Source organism: Hemibagrus wyckioides, linkage group LG02 (assembly GCF_019097595.1).
Source record: "Hemibagrus wyckioides isolate EC202008001 linkage group LG02, SWU_Hwy_1.0, whole genome shotgun sequence".
Classification (NCBI taxonomy): domain Eukaryota; kingdom Metazoa; phylum Chordata; class Actinopteri; order Siluriformes; family Bagridae; genus Hemibagrus; species Hemibagrus wyckioides.
The window spans coordinates 137,501-156,532 of record NC_080711.1 but is presented as its reverse complement, the minus strand read 5'-3'; the positions used below and the strand labels follow the sequence as shown (position 1 = coordinate 156,532).

The following is a 19,032-nucleotide window of genomic DNA, read 5'->3' as shown; positions in this document are numbered from 1 at the left end:
ACACACACACCACGTTTCACAACACATACACATTACAACAAACATCACAATAAACAACACACACCACATTACACAATACATACACATTACAACAAACAAACATCACAGTAAACACACACACACACACACCACATTACACAACACATACACATTACAACAAACACCACAGTGAACAATACACACAACATACAGACAATTCAACACACACACACATCACATTACACAACACACACACTATAACACACAAACACCACATTACACTACATACAGACACTACAACTCACAAACACACACTACAACACACAAACACACACTACAACACACAAACACCACATTTCACAACACACAGACACTACAACACACAAACACACATTACAACACAAACACCACATTATGCAACACACAGACACTACAACACACACTACAACACACAAACACCACATTACACAACACACACACACTACAACACACAACACACACACACCACGTTACACAACACATACACATTACAACAAACACCACAGTGAACAATACACACAACATACAGACAATTCAACACACACACACATCACATTACACAACACACATACTATAACACACAAACACCACATTACACAACACACACACACTACAACACACAACACACACACACCACGTTACACAACACATACACATTACAACAAACACCACAGTGAACAATACACACAACATACAGACAATTCAACACACACACACATCACATTACACAACACACATACTATAACACACAAACACCACATTACACTACATCCAGACACTACAACACAGACACTACAACACACACACACACACACTACAACACACAAACACCACATTACACAACACACAGACACTACAACACACAACACACACTACAACACACAAACACCACATTACACAACACACACTACACAACACACAACACACACTACAACACACAAACACCACATTACACAACACACACTACACAACACACAACACACACTACAACACACAAACACCACATTGCACAACACACACATACACACACTCGAGCATTAAAGCTGGTGCTCAGGCTCTCGGGTCAATCAGTGTCCTGTGTGGGTTTATAAAAGCCTTGTCTTGTCTTTGTGGTCTGTGTGTGTGTGTGTGTGTGTGTGTGTGTGTAGGGGTTATGGGGGACAGACATTTCTGCTCATTCCATAGTTTCTGGGTTTTTTCTTTGACATGCTTTAGATGTGAGCGTGTCTTTTGTTTTTCCGCTGTGGGCAGAAGCTCTGACTTCAGCCACAGTGTGATCTACCACCTTACAGGAAAGACATTAACCATCTCCTCTTAATCTGTCTGCGTGCGTGTGTGTGAGTCTGTGTGTGAGTGTGTGTGTGAGTCTGTGTTTGTGTCTCTGTGTCTCTGTGTGTGTGTGTGAGAGAGAGAGAGAGAGACAGGGCAAAGTGCTGTCTGGGCTCTTTTTAACCACATCTCTTGTGCCTGTTCATTAATCTCACACTCATAAGTGTCATCCTGCACTGAAATGAAGCAGCTCTGATTCTCTGATAGGATTCGATGAAAGCCAGTGAAGTCCATCTGAACTCCCGAATGGATCAACTGAGAAGTGTTTGTTCTATCAACTGGACTTACAGGAATGTGCAGCTAGAGATTCAGTAGCTCCTCCCATCCAATCACAGGGACAACGGTCACTCACGGACAGACTGAGTGTTTATAAAGTCTTTATAAGTCTGGGGGGAAATGGGTGACTGCTTTCTCCAGAATCCAAGACTAACTAGAAACGTGTGTGTGTGTGTGTTACAATGAACTCTCCAGGGTGTATTATTACCCGATTCTGTTTCCCGAGGATCAGATCCTGTCCCACCCTCGTGCAGGATAAACAGGTTTTTATATCTGACACCCTGGAGCTGTAGACTCCATGTTGTCTTCAGTGTGATGTGTGTAGTGTGTGTGTAGCGTGTGTGTAGTGTGTGTTGAACAATGCCTTTCGTCACAGAGGAAGGTTCCAGAATTTCAGAAAGATTAGAGTACATTTTCTCTACATTAGTGTCCTGATGTCTGTCCCTCTGTCTCTCTCTCTGTCCCTCTGTCTGTCTCTCTGTTTGTCTGTTTTTCTGTCTGTTCCCCTGCCTGTCCCTCTGTCTGTCTCTCTGCCTGTCCCTTTGTCTGTCTTTCTGTTTGTCTCTCTATCTGTCCCTCTGTCTGTCTCTCTGCCTGTCTCTGTCCATCCCTCTGTCTGTCTGTCTCTCTCTTGTCTGTCCCTGTGTCTGTCCCTCCGTCTGTCTCTCTGTCTGTCTGTCTCCCTCTGTCTGTCCCTCTGTCTCAGTTTACCTTGGCCACAGATGCATTTCAGTTAGGTTACGACACGAATGGAAACTGTCGAGGTGAAGTGCAGCGCTCTCTACCTCCTCCTCAACGCCTCAACTGGGACATACCATCAGAGGTTAGATATACACACACACACACACACACACACACCTGCAAACACCCACACATTTGTCTTACTATCGTTGTGAGGACCTATTTTTGAACTTATCAAGGAAATATCAAGGAACCTTTAATAAAAATGTCAAATCTGTCAGTTTGGTTACCACATAAGATAAAAAATAACATGGCTACACACACACACAAACTCTCACTCACTCTTGGTTGTGCTCGCAGCCACAGCTTTCTATTGCTGTGGTCTCACATTTCAGTGAACTGTGGGGTTTTACACCGGAAAGAACCAAAGATAAAGTGCTAAAGTGCAAACACACACACACACACGCACACACACACTTGACAAAAGGTTAATATTTTCACTCTCGTTAACAGCACCACTTCAAAAATCTGTTTAATCATTTCTGCACTTCTGGACACACACACACACACACACACATATGTATATATATATATATATATATATGTATGTATATGTATGTATATATAAAAGGGATGTGTGTGTGTGTGTGTGTACATCCGGAGCTGAACACTTCAGAACACAGGCTTTAAAATGATCTGCTCTCTGAAGTTAATGTTATATCCTCTCCTGGAGATGATAACAGTACCATGTCCTGCAGGGTTGACCGGGTTCTGGTCAGGTGTTGAGGATCTTCAACACTCCTTCACAACAGTTTATCTCTTGGATGTAGAGCTGGGGATTGATTTCAGTTTTATTATACTGGTATTTAGTTCTCACTTCAATACCTGTGTTTTACCTAATCATCCTTCAACAATAAACACAACACGGTGTAGTAACTACTGCTCGTCACAAACTACACACACACTCATCACACACTACACTAATCACACACTCATTACAGTATACACTCATCACACATGCATCACACACCTCCTTCTCATCACACACTATGCACTCCTTACACACCACACACTCATCACACACTACACTAATCACTCACTCATCACACTATACACTCATCACACACACAACACTAATCACACACTCATTATACACACTCCTGCTCATCACACACTACACACTCCTCACATACTATACATAATCACACACTAATCACACATTACACTCATCACACACAACCAACACTAATCACACACTCATCACACACTACACTCAACACACACAATACACTCAACACACACAATACACTCATCACACACTACTGCTCATCACACACACTCATCACAAACTGCACTCATCACACTCTATACGCTCATCACACACTATACACTCATCACACTACACACTCATCACACTACACACTCATCACACACTGCACTCATCACACACTATACACTCATCACACACCATACACTCATCACACACTGCACTCATCACACACTGCACTCATCACACACTGCACTCATCACACACTACACTCATGACACACTATACACTCATCACACACTACACTCATTACACACTCATCACACACTCCTCACACACTGCACTCCTCACACTCTGTACTCATCACACACTCACCACACACTCTACATTCACCACACATTACACTCATCACACACTCTACACCCATGACACATTACACTCATCACACACTCATCACACACTCTACACTCATGACACACTACACTAATTACACTACACTAATCACACACACATCACTTATCACACACTACATTAATCACACACTATACACTCATCACACACTCATCACACACTCTACACTAATCACACACTCATCACACACTACACTAATCACACACTCTACACTAATCACACACTCATTTTTTGTTATATTCTTATTTTATCTATTACCTGTGCTTGTGGATACTGCTGCAAGCTGTAAATTTACCTTTGGGATGAATGAAGTATCTATCTATCTGTCTATCTGTCTATCTATCTATCTATCTATCTGTCTATCTGTCTATCTGTCTATCTATCTATCTATCTATCTATCTATCTATCTATCTAATCACACACTACACTAATCATACACTATACACTCATCACACACTACACACTCTACACTAATCACACACTCATCACACACTATACAGTAATCACACACACACATCACACACTATACACTAATCACACACTCACCACACGCTATACACTAATCACACACTCTACTCTAATCATGCACTAATCACACTACACTAATCACACACTCATCACAAACTATACACTCATCACACACTACACTAATCATACACTACACTCATCACACACTACACTCATCACACTAATCACACACTCATCACACACTCTACACTAATCACACACTCTTCACTAATCACACACTCATCACACACTATACACTCATCACACTACACACTCATCACACACTATACACTAATCATTCACTCTACACTAATCATACACTAATCACACACTACACTAATCACACACTCATCACAAACTATACACTCATCACACACTCTACACTAATCATACACTAATCACACACTACACTAATCACACACTCATCACAAACTATACACTCATCACACACATGACACTAATCACACACTCATCACACACTACACACTCATCACACTACACACTCATCACACACTATACACTCATCACACACTCTTCACTAATCACACACTCATCACACTACACACTCATCACACACTATACACTCTTCACTAATCACACACTTATCACACACTCATCACACACTACACACTCACCACACACTATACACTAATCACACACTCATCATACACTATACACTCATCACACACTCTATACTAATCACACACTCATCACACACTACACTAATCACACTAATAAAACACTACACTAATCACACACTCATCACAAACTATACACTCATCACACACTACACTAATCATACACTCATCACAAACTATACACTCATCACACACTGCACTAATCATACACTACACTAATCACACACTACACTCATCACACTAATCACACACTCATCACACACTCTACACTAATCACACACTCATCACACACTCTACACTCATCACACTAATCACACACTCATCACACACTCTACACTAATCACACTACACACTCATCACACACTCTACACTAATCACACACTCATCACACACTATACACTCATCACACTAATCACACACTCATCACACTCTACACTAATCACACTACACACTCATCACACACTCTACACTAATCACACACATCACACACTATACACTCATCACACTACACACTCATCACACACTATACACTCATCACACTACACACTCATCACACACTATACACTAATCACACACTACACTAATCAGACACTCATCATACCCTATACACTCATCACACACTCTACACTAATCACACACTCATCACACACTACACTAATCACACACATTATACACTATACACTAATCACTCACTCTACACTAATCACACACTACACTAATCACACACTCATCACACACTCTACACTAATCACACACTCATCACACACTATACACTAATCATTCACTCTACACTAATCATACACTAATCACACACTACACTCATCACACACTCATCACACACTCTACACTAATCACACACTCATCACACACTATACACTCATCACACACTCTACACTAATCACACACTCATCACACACTATACACTAATCATTCACTCTACACTAATCATACACTAATCACACACTACACTAATCACACACTCATCACACACTCTACACTAATCACTCTTCACACACTACACTAATCACACACTCATTATACACTATACACTAATCACTCACTCTACACTAATCACACACTAATCACACACTACACTAATCACACTCATCACACACTACACTAATCACACACTCATCACACACTATACACTCATCACACACTCATCACACACTATACACTAATCATTCACTCTACACTAATCATACACTCATCACACACTACACTAATCACACACTCATCACAAACTATACACTCATCATACACTACACTCATCACACACTACACACTCATTACACACTATACACTCATCACACACTCTTCACTAATCACACACTCATCACACACTATACACTCATCACACTACACACTCATCACACACTATACACTAATCACACACTCTTCAGTAATCACACACTCATCACACACTATACACTAATCACACACTCTACACTAATCACACACTCATCACACACTATACAATAATCACACACTCTACACTAATCATACACTAATCACACACTACACTAATCAGACACTCATCATACTCTATACACTCATCACACACTCTACACTAATCACACACTCATCACACACTACACTAATCACACACTCATTATACACTCTACACTAATCACACACTACACTAATCACACACTACACTCATCACACACTCATCACACACTCTACACTAATCACACACTCATCACACACTCATCACACACTATACACTAATCATTCACTCTACACTAATCATACACTAATCACACACTACACTAATCACACACTCATCACAAACTATACACTCATCACACACTCTACACTAATCACACACTACACTCATCACACTAATCACACACTCTACACTAATCACACACATGACACTAATCACACACTCATCACACACTGTACACTAATCACACACTCTACACTAATCACACACTATATACTAATCACACACTCATCACACACTCTACACTAATCACACACTCATTTTTGTTATATTCTTCTTATTTTATCTATTACCTGTGATGTGGATACTGCTGGAAGCTGTAAATTTACCTTCAGGATGAATAAAGTATCTATCTATCTATCTATCTATCTATCTATCTATCTATCTATCTATCTATCTATCTGTCTACCACACACTCATCTCACACACTACACTAATCACACACACTACACTAATCACACATTCATCACACACTATAAACTAATCACACACTATACACTCATCACACATTCATCACACACTATACACTCATCACACACTATACACTAATCACACACTCTACACTAATCACACTCATCACAAACTCTACACTAGTCACACACTCATCACACACTCTACACTAATCACACTCATCACAAACTCTACATTCATCACACACTACACTTATCAAACACACTACACTAATCATACACTCTACACCCATGACACATTACACTCATCACACACTACACTAACCACACACTGCACGAATCACACACTCATCACACACTATACACCCATCACACACTACACACTCATCACACACTGCACTCATCACACACTATACACTAATCACAGTACACTCATCACACACTATACACTAATCACACACTATATACTAATCACACACTCATCACACACTATACACTCATCACACACAATAGACTAATCACACAACCATTTAGTCCATGAGTAATATTTGTAGTATCTAGTTCTTTCCCGGTGTGCTGTGTGGTTGCTGGAGTCTCTTCAGTGTTTTGTTCAAAGAAATAAAAATATGTAAAGAATTTTTGTGTTGCATAGAAATGTACCTGTGTGTGTGTGTGTGTGTGTGTGTGTGTGTGTGTGTGTGTGTGTGCAGGTGCAGGAGCAGATAAAGGAATCTCTGGTGGTGGCTCAAGCATTAGCTGATGATGTCGACTGTCATGTATTTCCCTTCAGCGTGTTTGGGAAAGGAAGCATTAAGAAGCTAAAAATCAGTCCAGATGCTTTTATCCAGATCTCTCTGCAGCTGGCGTATTACAGGGTAATCATGTAGTTTATGGAATATTCATTAAAACAGACTGAAACTTTCGGATGGACGAGAGTTAATGTCTAACAGTCCAAAGGTCCAGCTTCACAGCTGCTGCTGGGCATTAGTGCTGATCTGGTTTTTTGCTAATCAGGTAACTTTGATGATAACGATGGACTGTCAACACATCACTCACTCTCTATATATGATACCGTGTAAACCCCATAACCATTGCTCAGTGTGTTTGTGTGTCTGTGTGTGTGTGTGTGTGTACAGGACCATGGAGGTTTCTGCCTGATCTACGAAGCCTCAATGACACGTTTATTCAGAGAAGGCCGCACTGAGACTGTTCGCTCCTGTTCTAAAGAGAGCTGTGAATTTGTTCTGGGTCTGGAAGCTGGAGAGGTAACACACACCACCTGAACACAAAACATAGGAACACACACCACCTGAACACAAAACATAGGAACACACACCACCTGAACACAAAACATAGGAACACACACCACCTGAACACAAAACATAGGAACACACACCACCTGAACACAAAACATAGGAACACACACCACCTGAACACAAAACATAGGAACACACACCACCTGAACACAAAACATAGGAACACACACCACCTGAACACAAAACATAGGAACACACACCACCTGAACACAAAACATAGGAACACACACCACCTGAACACAAAACATAGGAACACACACCACCTGAACACACAACATAGGAACACACACCACCTGAACACACAACATAGGAACACACAACATAGGAACACACACCACCTGAACACAAAACATAGGAACACACACCACCTGAACACAAAACATAGGAACACACACCACCTGAACACAAAACATAGGAACACACACCACCTGAACACAAAACATAGGAACACACACCACCTGAACACAAAACATAGGAACACACACCACCTGAACACAAAACATAGGAACACACACCACCTGAACACAAAACATAGGAACACACACCACCTGAACACACAACATAGGAACACACACCACCTGAACACAAAACATAGGAACACACACCACCTGAACACACAACATATGAACACACAACATATGAACACACACCACCTGAACACAAAACATAGGAACACACACCACCTGAACACAAAACATAGGAACACACACCACCTGAACACACAACATAGGAACACACACCACCTGAACACAAAACATAGGAACACACACCACCTGAACACAAAACATAGGAACACACACCACCTGAACACACAACATATGAACACACAACATATGAACACACACCACCTGAACACAAAACATAGGAACACACACCACCTGAACACAAAACATAGGAACACACACCACCTGAACACACAACATACACTATATTGCCAAAAGTATTCACTCACCCATCCAAATAATCCGAATCAGGTGTTCCAATCACTTCCATGGCCACAGGTGTATAAAATCAAGCACCTAGACATGCAGACTGTTTTTACAAACATTTGTGAAAGAATGGGTCGCTCTCAGGAGCTCAGTGAATTCCAGTGTGGAACTGTGATAGGATGCCACCTGTGCAACAAATCCAGTCGTGAAATTTCCTCGCTCCTAAATATTCCACAGTCAACTGTCAGCTGTATTATAAGAACGTGGAAGTGTTTGGGAATGACAGCAACTCAGCCACGAAGTGGTAGGCCACGTAAACTGACGGAGCGGGGTCAGCGGATGCTGAGGCGCATAGTGCGAAGAGGTCGCCAACTTTCTGCAGAGTCCATCGCTACAGACCTCCAAACTTCATGTGGCCTTCAGATGAGCTCAAGAACAGTGCGCAGAGAGCTTCATGGAATGGGTTTCCATGGCCGAGCAGCTGCATCCAAGCCATACATCACCAAGTGCAATGCAAAGCGTCGGATGCAGTGGTGTAAAGCACGCCGCCACTGGACTCTAGAGCAGTGGAGACGCGTTCTCTGGAGGGACGAATCGCGCTTCTCCATCTGGCAATCTGATGGACGAGTCTGGGTTTGGCGGTTGCCAGGAGAACGGTACTTGTCTGACTGCATTGTGCCAAGTGTAAAGTTTGGTGGAGGGGGGATTATGGTGTGGGGTTGTTTTTCAGGAGCTGGGCTTGGCCCCTTAGTTCCAGTGAAAGGAACTCTGAATGCTTCAGCATACCAAGACATTTTGGACAATTCCATGCTCCCAACTTTGTGGGAACAGTTTGGAGCTGGCCCCTTCCTCTTCCAACATGACTGTGCACCAGTGACCAAAGCAAGGTCCATAAAGACATGGATGACAGAGTCTGGTGTGGAGGAACTTGACTGGCCTGCACAGAGTCCTGACCTCAACCCGATAGAACACCTTTGGGATGAATTAGAGCGGAGACTGAGAGCCAGGCCTTCTCGTCCAACATCAGTGTGTGACCTCACAAATGCGCTTCTGGAAGAATGGTCAAAAATTCCCATAAACACACTCCTAAACCTTGTGGACAGCCTTCCCAGAAGAGTTGAAGCTGTTATAGCTGCAAAGGGTGGACCGACATCATATTGAACCCTATGGATTAGGAATGGGATGTCACTTAAGTTCATATACGAGTCAAGGCAGGTGAGAGAATACTTTTGGCAATATAGTGTATGAACACACACCACCTGAACACACAACATATGAACACACTTCCTGAACAGAGACCACATGAACACACACCACCTGAACACACACCTCCTGAACTGACACCACCTGAACACACACCTCCTGAACACACACCTCCTGAACTGACACCACCTGAACAGACACCACCTTAACACACACCTCCTGAACACACACCTCCTGAAAAGACACCACCTTAACACACACCTCCTGATCTGGAGGACACACACCACATGAATACACACCTTCTGAACACACACCACGTGAACACACACCTTCTGAACACACCTCCTGAACACACACACACCACCTAAACACACACCTCCTGAACACACACACACCACCTAAACACACACCTCCTGAACACACACACACCACCTAAACACACACCTCCTGAACACAAACATCACCTAAACACACACCTCTTGAACACACACACCACCTAAACACACACCACGTGAACACACACCTCCTGAACACACACTTCCTGAACACATACCTCCTGAACACACACCACCTGAACACACACCTCCTGAACACATATGATAAAAATATGATTTTTAAAGGATAAGTTGCTGTCTAATATTACGCCCAGGTCCTTCACTGTCCATGTAGTAGTAACAGTACATCCTTCTAAATGCACGTAATAGAAAATTATCGGTCATCCACTCTTTTATATCGTTTATAACCTCCTGAACACACACCACCTGAACACACACACATCACCTGAACACACACACACCTCCTGAACACACACTACCTAAACACACACCTCCTGAACACACACTACCTAAACACACACCTCCTGAACACACACTACCTAAACACACACCTCCTGAACACACACTACCTAAACACACACCTCCTGAACACACACACCACCTGAACACACACTACCTAAACACACACCTCCTGAACACACACACACCTCCTAAACATACACCTCCTGAACACAAACACACACCACCTAAACACACACCTCTTGAACACACACACCACCTAAACACACACCACCTGAACACACACACCTCCTGAACACAAACACACTACCTGAACACACATCTCCTGAACACACACCTCCTGAACACACACACACTACCTGAACACACACCTCCTGAACACAAACACACTACCTGAACACACACCTCCTGAACACACACACTACCTGAACACACACCTCCTGAACACAAACACACTACCTGAACACACACCTCCTGAACACAAACACACTACCTGAACACACATCTCCTGAACACACACCTCCTGAACACAAACACACTACCTGAACACACATCTCCTGAACACACACCTCCTGAACACAAACACACTACCTGAACACACATCTCCTGAACACACACCTCCTGAACACAAACACACTACCTGAACACACATCTCCTGAACACACACCTCCTGAACACAAACACACTACCTGAACACACACCTCCTGAACACACACCTCCTGAACACACACACACTACCTGAACACACACCTCCTGAACACACACATCCTGAACACACACCTCCTGAACACACACTACCTAAACACACACCTCCTGAACACAAACACACTACCTGAACACACACCTCCTGAACACACACACACCACCTGAACACACACTACCTAAACACACACCTCCTGAACACACACACAACACCTAAACATACACCTCCTGAACACAAACACACACCACCTAAACACACACCTCTTGAACACACACACACCTCCTGAACACAAACACACTACCTGAACACACATCTCCTGAACACACACCTCCTGAACACACACACACTACCTGAACACACACCTCCTGAACACACACCTCCTGAACACACACACACTACCTGAACACACACCTCCTGAACACAAACACACTACCTGAACACACATCTCCTGAACACACACCTCCTGAACACACACACACTACCTGAACACACACCTCCTGAACACACACATCCTGAACACACACTACCTGAACACACACCTCCTGAACACACACATCCTGAACACACACCACCTGAACACACACATCCTGAACACACACCTCCTGAACACACACCTCCTGAACACACACTACCTAAACACACACCTCCTGAACACACACTACCTGAACACACACCTCCTGAACACACACCTCCTGAACACAAACACACTACCTGAACACACATCTCCTGAACACACACCTCCTGAACACAAACACACTACCTGAACACACATCTCCTGAACACACACCTCCTGAACACACACCTCCTGAACACACACTACCTAAACACACACCTCCTGAACACACACTACCTAAACACACACCTCCTGAACACACACACCACCTGAACACACACTACCTAAACACACACCTCCTGAACACACACACACCTCCTAAACATACACCTCCTGAACACAAACACACACCACCTAAACACAAACCTCTTGAACACACACACCACCTAAACACACACCACCTGAACACACACACCTCCTGAACACAAACACACTACCTGAACACACACCTCCTGAACACACACCTCCTGAACACACACACACTACCTGAACACACACCTCCTGAACACAAACACACTACCTGAACACACACCTCCTGAACACACACACTACCTGAACACACACCTCCTGAACACAAACACACTACCTGAACACACACCTCCTGAACACAAACACACTACCTGAACACACATCTCCTGAACACACACCTCCTGAACACAAACACACTACCTGAACACACATCTCCTGAACACACACCTCCTGAACACAAACACACTACCTGAACACACATCTCCTGAACACACACCTCCTGAACACAAACACACTACCTGAACACACATCTCCTGAACACACACCTCCTGAACACAAACACACTACCTGAACACACACCTCCTGAACACACACCTCCTGAACACACACACACTACCTGAACACACACCTCCTGAACACACACATCCTGAACACACACCTCCTGAACACACACTACCTAAACACACACCTCCTGAACACACACTACCTAAACACACACCTCCTGAACACACACACACCACCTGAACACACACTACCTAAACACACACCTCCTGAACACACACACAACACCTAAACATACACCTCCAGAACACATACACACACCACCTAAACACACACCTCTTGAACACACACACACCTCCTGAACACAAACACACTACCTGAACACACATCTCCTGAACACACACCTCCTGAACACACACACACTACCTGAACACACACCTCCTGAACACACACCTCCTGAACACACACACACTACCTGAACACACACCTCCTGAACACAAACACACTACCTGAACACACATCTCCTGAACACACACCTCCTGAACACACACACACTACCTGAACACACACCTCCTGAACACACACATCCTGAACACACACTACCTGAACACACACCTCCTGAACACACACATCCTGAACACACACCACCTGAACACACACATCCTGAACACACACCTCCTGAACACACACCTCCTGAACACACACTACCTAAACACACACCTCCTGAACACACACTACCTGAACACACACCTCCTGAACACACACCTCCTGAACACAAACACACTACCTGAACACACATCTCCTGAACACACACCTCCTGAACACAAACACACTACCTGAACACACATCTCCTGAACACACACCTCCTGAACACAAACACACTACCTGAACACACATCTCCTGAACACACACCTCCTGAACACAAACACACTACCTGAACACACACCTCCTGAACACACACATCCTGAACACACACCTCCTGAACACACACCTCCTGAACACACACCTCCTGAACACACACTACCTAAACACACACCTCCTGAACACACACACACCACCTGAACACACACTACCTAAACACACACCTCCTGAACACACACACAACACCTAAACATACACCTCCTGAACACAAACACACACCACCTAAACACACACCTCTTGAACACACACACACCTCCTGAACACACACCTCCTGAACACACACATCCTGAACACACACCACCTGAACACACACATCCTGAACACACACCTCCTGAACACACACCTCCTGAACACACACTACCTAAACACACACCTCCTGAACACACACTACCTAAACACACACCTCCTGAACACACACACCACCTGAACACACACTACCTAAACACACACCTCCTGAACACACACACACCACCTGAACACACACTACCTAAACACACACCTCCTGAACACACACACACCACCTAAACATACACCTCCTGAACACAAACACACACCACCTAAACACACACCTCTTGAACACACACACCACCTGAACACACACACACCACCTGAACACACACACCTCCTGAACACAAACACACTACCTGAACACACATCTCCTGAACACACACCTCCTGAACACACACACACTACCTGAACACACATCTCCTGAACACACACCTCCTGAACACACACACTACCTGAACACACACCTCCTGAACACAAACACACATCTCCTGAACACACACCTCCTGAACACACACACACCTCCTGAACACACACCTCCTGAACACACACCTCCTGAACACACACCTCCTGAACACACACTACCTAAACACACACCTCCTGAACACACATCTCCTGAACACACACCTCCTGAACACACACACACTTCCTGAACACATACCTCCTGAACACACACCTCCTGAACACATATGATAAAAATATGATTTTTAAAGGATAAGTTGCTGTCTAATATTACGCCCAGGTCCTTCACTGTCCATGTAGTAGTAACAGTACATCCTTCTAAATGCACGTAATAGAAAATTATCGGTCATCCACTCTTTTATATCGTTTATAACCTCCTGAACACACACCACCTGAACACACACACACCACCTGAACACACACACACCACCTGAACACACACTACCTAAACACACACCTCCTGAACACACACACACCACCTGAACACACACTACCTAAACACACACCTCCTGAACACACACACACCTCCTGAACACACACCACCTGAACACACACTACCTAAACACACACCTCCTGAACACACACACACCACCTGAACACACACTACCTAAACACACACCTCCTGAACACACACACACCTCCTGAACACACACCACCTGAACACACACTACCTAAACACACACCTCCTGAACACACACACACCACCTAAACATACACCTCCTGAACACAAACACACACCACCTAAACACACATCACCTGAACACACACACACACCACCTAAACACACACCTCTTGAACACACACACCACCTAAACACACACCACCTGAACACACACACCTCCTGAACACAAACACACTACCTGAACACACATCTCCTGAACACACACCTCCTGAACACACACACACTACCTGAACACACACCTCCTGAACACAAACACACTACCTGAACACACACCTCCTGAACACACACCTCCTGAACACACAGACACACCACCTAAACACACACCTCCTGAACACACACACACACACCACCTAAACACACATACCTCCTGAACACACACCACCTGAACACACACCACCTGAACACACACCACCTGAACACACACCACCTGAACACACACCTCCTGAACACACACCTCCTGAACACACACCACCTGAACACACACCACCTGAACACACACCTCCTGAACACACACCATTACATGAGCATGGCATCATGCCTAGTGAACTCCAACATGATATTATGATGTGTGTAATTACTGTTTATTCCTGTCGTAATATTTTCAGTAGCTGTTAGTATTTAGAACTTTTACCCTGCTCTTCTCTCTAACCCTGCCCTACCCTGTAACCATACCCTACCCTGTAACCCTGCCCTACCCTATAACTCTGCCCTACCCTGTAACCCTGCCCTACCCTGTAACTCAACCCTGCCCTGCCCTGTACTGTGTACAGTCCACTGACTGGATGGTCAGTGTAATATGCACATAAATATCACGATCATCTGCTAAATGTGTTTATTTGTTCACTTTTTGTATGATGTAGTGATCATGAGTAATTGTATGATGGTGTTTGGTCAGGGGAAGGATCAGTGCATCTCTCTGCTGCGTAAAGCTGCTGAGAAACACCAGAACCTCTACAAACTGGCCATGACAGGTTCCGGCATCGACAGACATCTCTTCTGCCTCTATGTGGTCTCCAAATACCTCGGAGTCCAGTCCCCGTTTCTCAAAAAGGTGAGTTTCTGCTTCTGGTCAGCTCTACATGCAGTGTTTAGCTGAAACGTTCGGTTTGAACTTGTTGATGTTATTGTAGAAGACTTCATCTCTTGAATTAAACACATGTAGCGTGTATTACTGTCACTGTTTATCCAAATTATGTCTTTGCTTGAACACTAATGAAGCCTGCATTACTTCAACTCAGTTCTGCTTCATTTTCAAAGCACCTTTAATGATGGACTTTATCAAATCACTTCACAAATCAGCTTTACAGGAATTTCTACTTAAATCTCTAATAAACAAGGTCAGTAACAGGTCATTTACCACTGTAACCAGTGCTGTCTCAGTGCTGTGGGGCATTGGTGGTTCAAGTGATTAAGGCTCTGGGTTGTTGATCGGAGGATTGGGGTTCAAGCCCCAGCACCACCAAGCTCCTCAACCCTCTCTGCTCTATGGGCACTGTATCATAGCTGCCCCTGCACTCTGACCCCAACTTCTTCAGCTGGGATATGGGAAGAAAAGAATTACACTGTAGTGTAATGTATGTGTGGCGATAATAGAGGGTTCATGCCCTCATGCCCTCTGTGCTATGATGAGGTCTAAATCCTGACTGATTTCATGAATGTTATTCCTGTGTAGGTCTGAACATACCTGCTGTGCTACAGCCTTTTCTAGGATCTTGGAGGAGATAAAGGGGAGGTTTGATATCAATCTATAGTCAAGCATATTACAGCATCGGACATGGCCTTTGCTAATTTACATACACCTCGACAATATTACTCTTGTCTAAGACCCTGAGAGTCTTGGATTTACTCTGGATGACCCCATGTGGACACACTAACAGTTTACACTTAAGTCACTTCAGAGTTAATAACTTAAATTTAAGAAACTTAAATTTAAAACTCTTATGATTAACAAAAAACACTCAAAGTTTCTTCCCTTGCCACCGTCCACCTAACCTTCACTGGCTTTCTCACTGTGGATACAGTAAATGATTATATCCAGATTTGTGTGAATTTCTTGCGGCCCCCTGGCTGGTCTTCACCTAACTACACCTAGCTGATGTATGCCAATGCTATATTATAGACTGTCCTCTAATCAGAGCTGCTTCACTGAGGACAGCAGACCTGCACAGGGGAATGGTGCTCCTGTGGACTAGCCTTAGAGCTAGCTTTAGCTTGCAGATGAATCAGTAATACATTTAAAATAAATCTCATCAGAAAAGATGAGTGGTTGTGAATAAATTCCAGTGATGGTGAGTGATAAGAAGCAGTACTGCTCATCCAATCAGACCACAGTGTTATACAATCAGGTGAGACTGATTGTATAACAATAACTCTCTGTGTGTGTGTGTGTGTGTGTGTGTTACAGGTGTTATCTGAACCCTGGCGTCTCTCTACCTCTCAGACTCCCGTGCAGCAGATGGAGCTTTTTGACTTGATCAATCACCCAGAATTCATCTCTCTGGGTGGAGGCTTCGGTCCAGTAAGTCACACACACACACACACACATATACATACATGTACATATACTCACACACACACACACACATACATACACACACACACACATATACACACACACACATATACACACACTCACATATACATACACGCACAGAAATCAAAGAGTGTGTGTGCGTGTGTTTTGTTGGTAGGTAGCTGATGATGGTTACGGTGTGTCCTACATCATTGTTGGTGAGAACATGATCAACTTCCATGTGTCAAGTAAAAACTCCTGCACACACACGGTGAGGATTTAACCACGAAATCTTATCACGGCTGACACACACATCATGATGTCTTTAATCTGCCCCTGTCTGTCTCTCATCTGCCCCGTCTGTCTCTCACATGCACTGTCTGTCCCTCCCATGCCCTGTCTGTCTCTTGTCTGTCCTTGTCTGTCCCTCCCATGCCCTGTCTGTCTCTTGTCTGTCCTTGTCTGTCCCTCCCATGCCCTGTCTGTCTCTTGTCTGTCCTTGTCTGTCCCTCCCATGCCCTGTCTGTCTCTTGTCTGTCCTTGTCTGTCCCTCACATGCCCTGTCTGTCTCTTGTCTGTCCTTGTCTGTCCCTCAC

The 19,032-nt window shown here is 43.9% G+C and overlaps 1 protein-coding gene across 2 annotated transcripts in view; it reads left to right on the top strand.

Annotated features, from left to right (window-relative positions):
* Positions 1–19,032, top strand: part of LOC131369243 (carnitine O-palmitoyltransferase 1, liver isoform-like) — a 55,649-nt gene that overhangs the window by 36,219 nt on the left and 398 nt on the right. For both annotated transcript variants that reach the window (XM_058415761.1, XM_058415772.1), the window contains exons 5-10: positions 2,330–2,446; positions 7,977–8,141; positions 8,403–8,531; positions 16,820–16,975; positions 18,329–18,442; positions 18,615–18,707. In XM_058415761.1, coding sequence (XP_058271744.1) covers positions 2,330–2,446; positions 7,977–8,141; positions 8,403–8,531; positions 16,820–16,975; positions 18,329–18,442; positions 18,615–18,707 — 774 coding nt within the window. The remainder of the gene's footprint in view (positions 1–2,329; positions 2,447–7,976; positions 8,142–8,402; positions 8,532–16,819; positions 16,976–18,328; positions 18,443–18,614; positions 18,708–19,032) is intronic.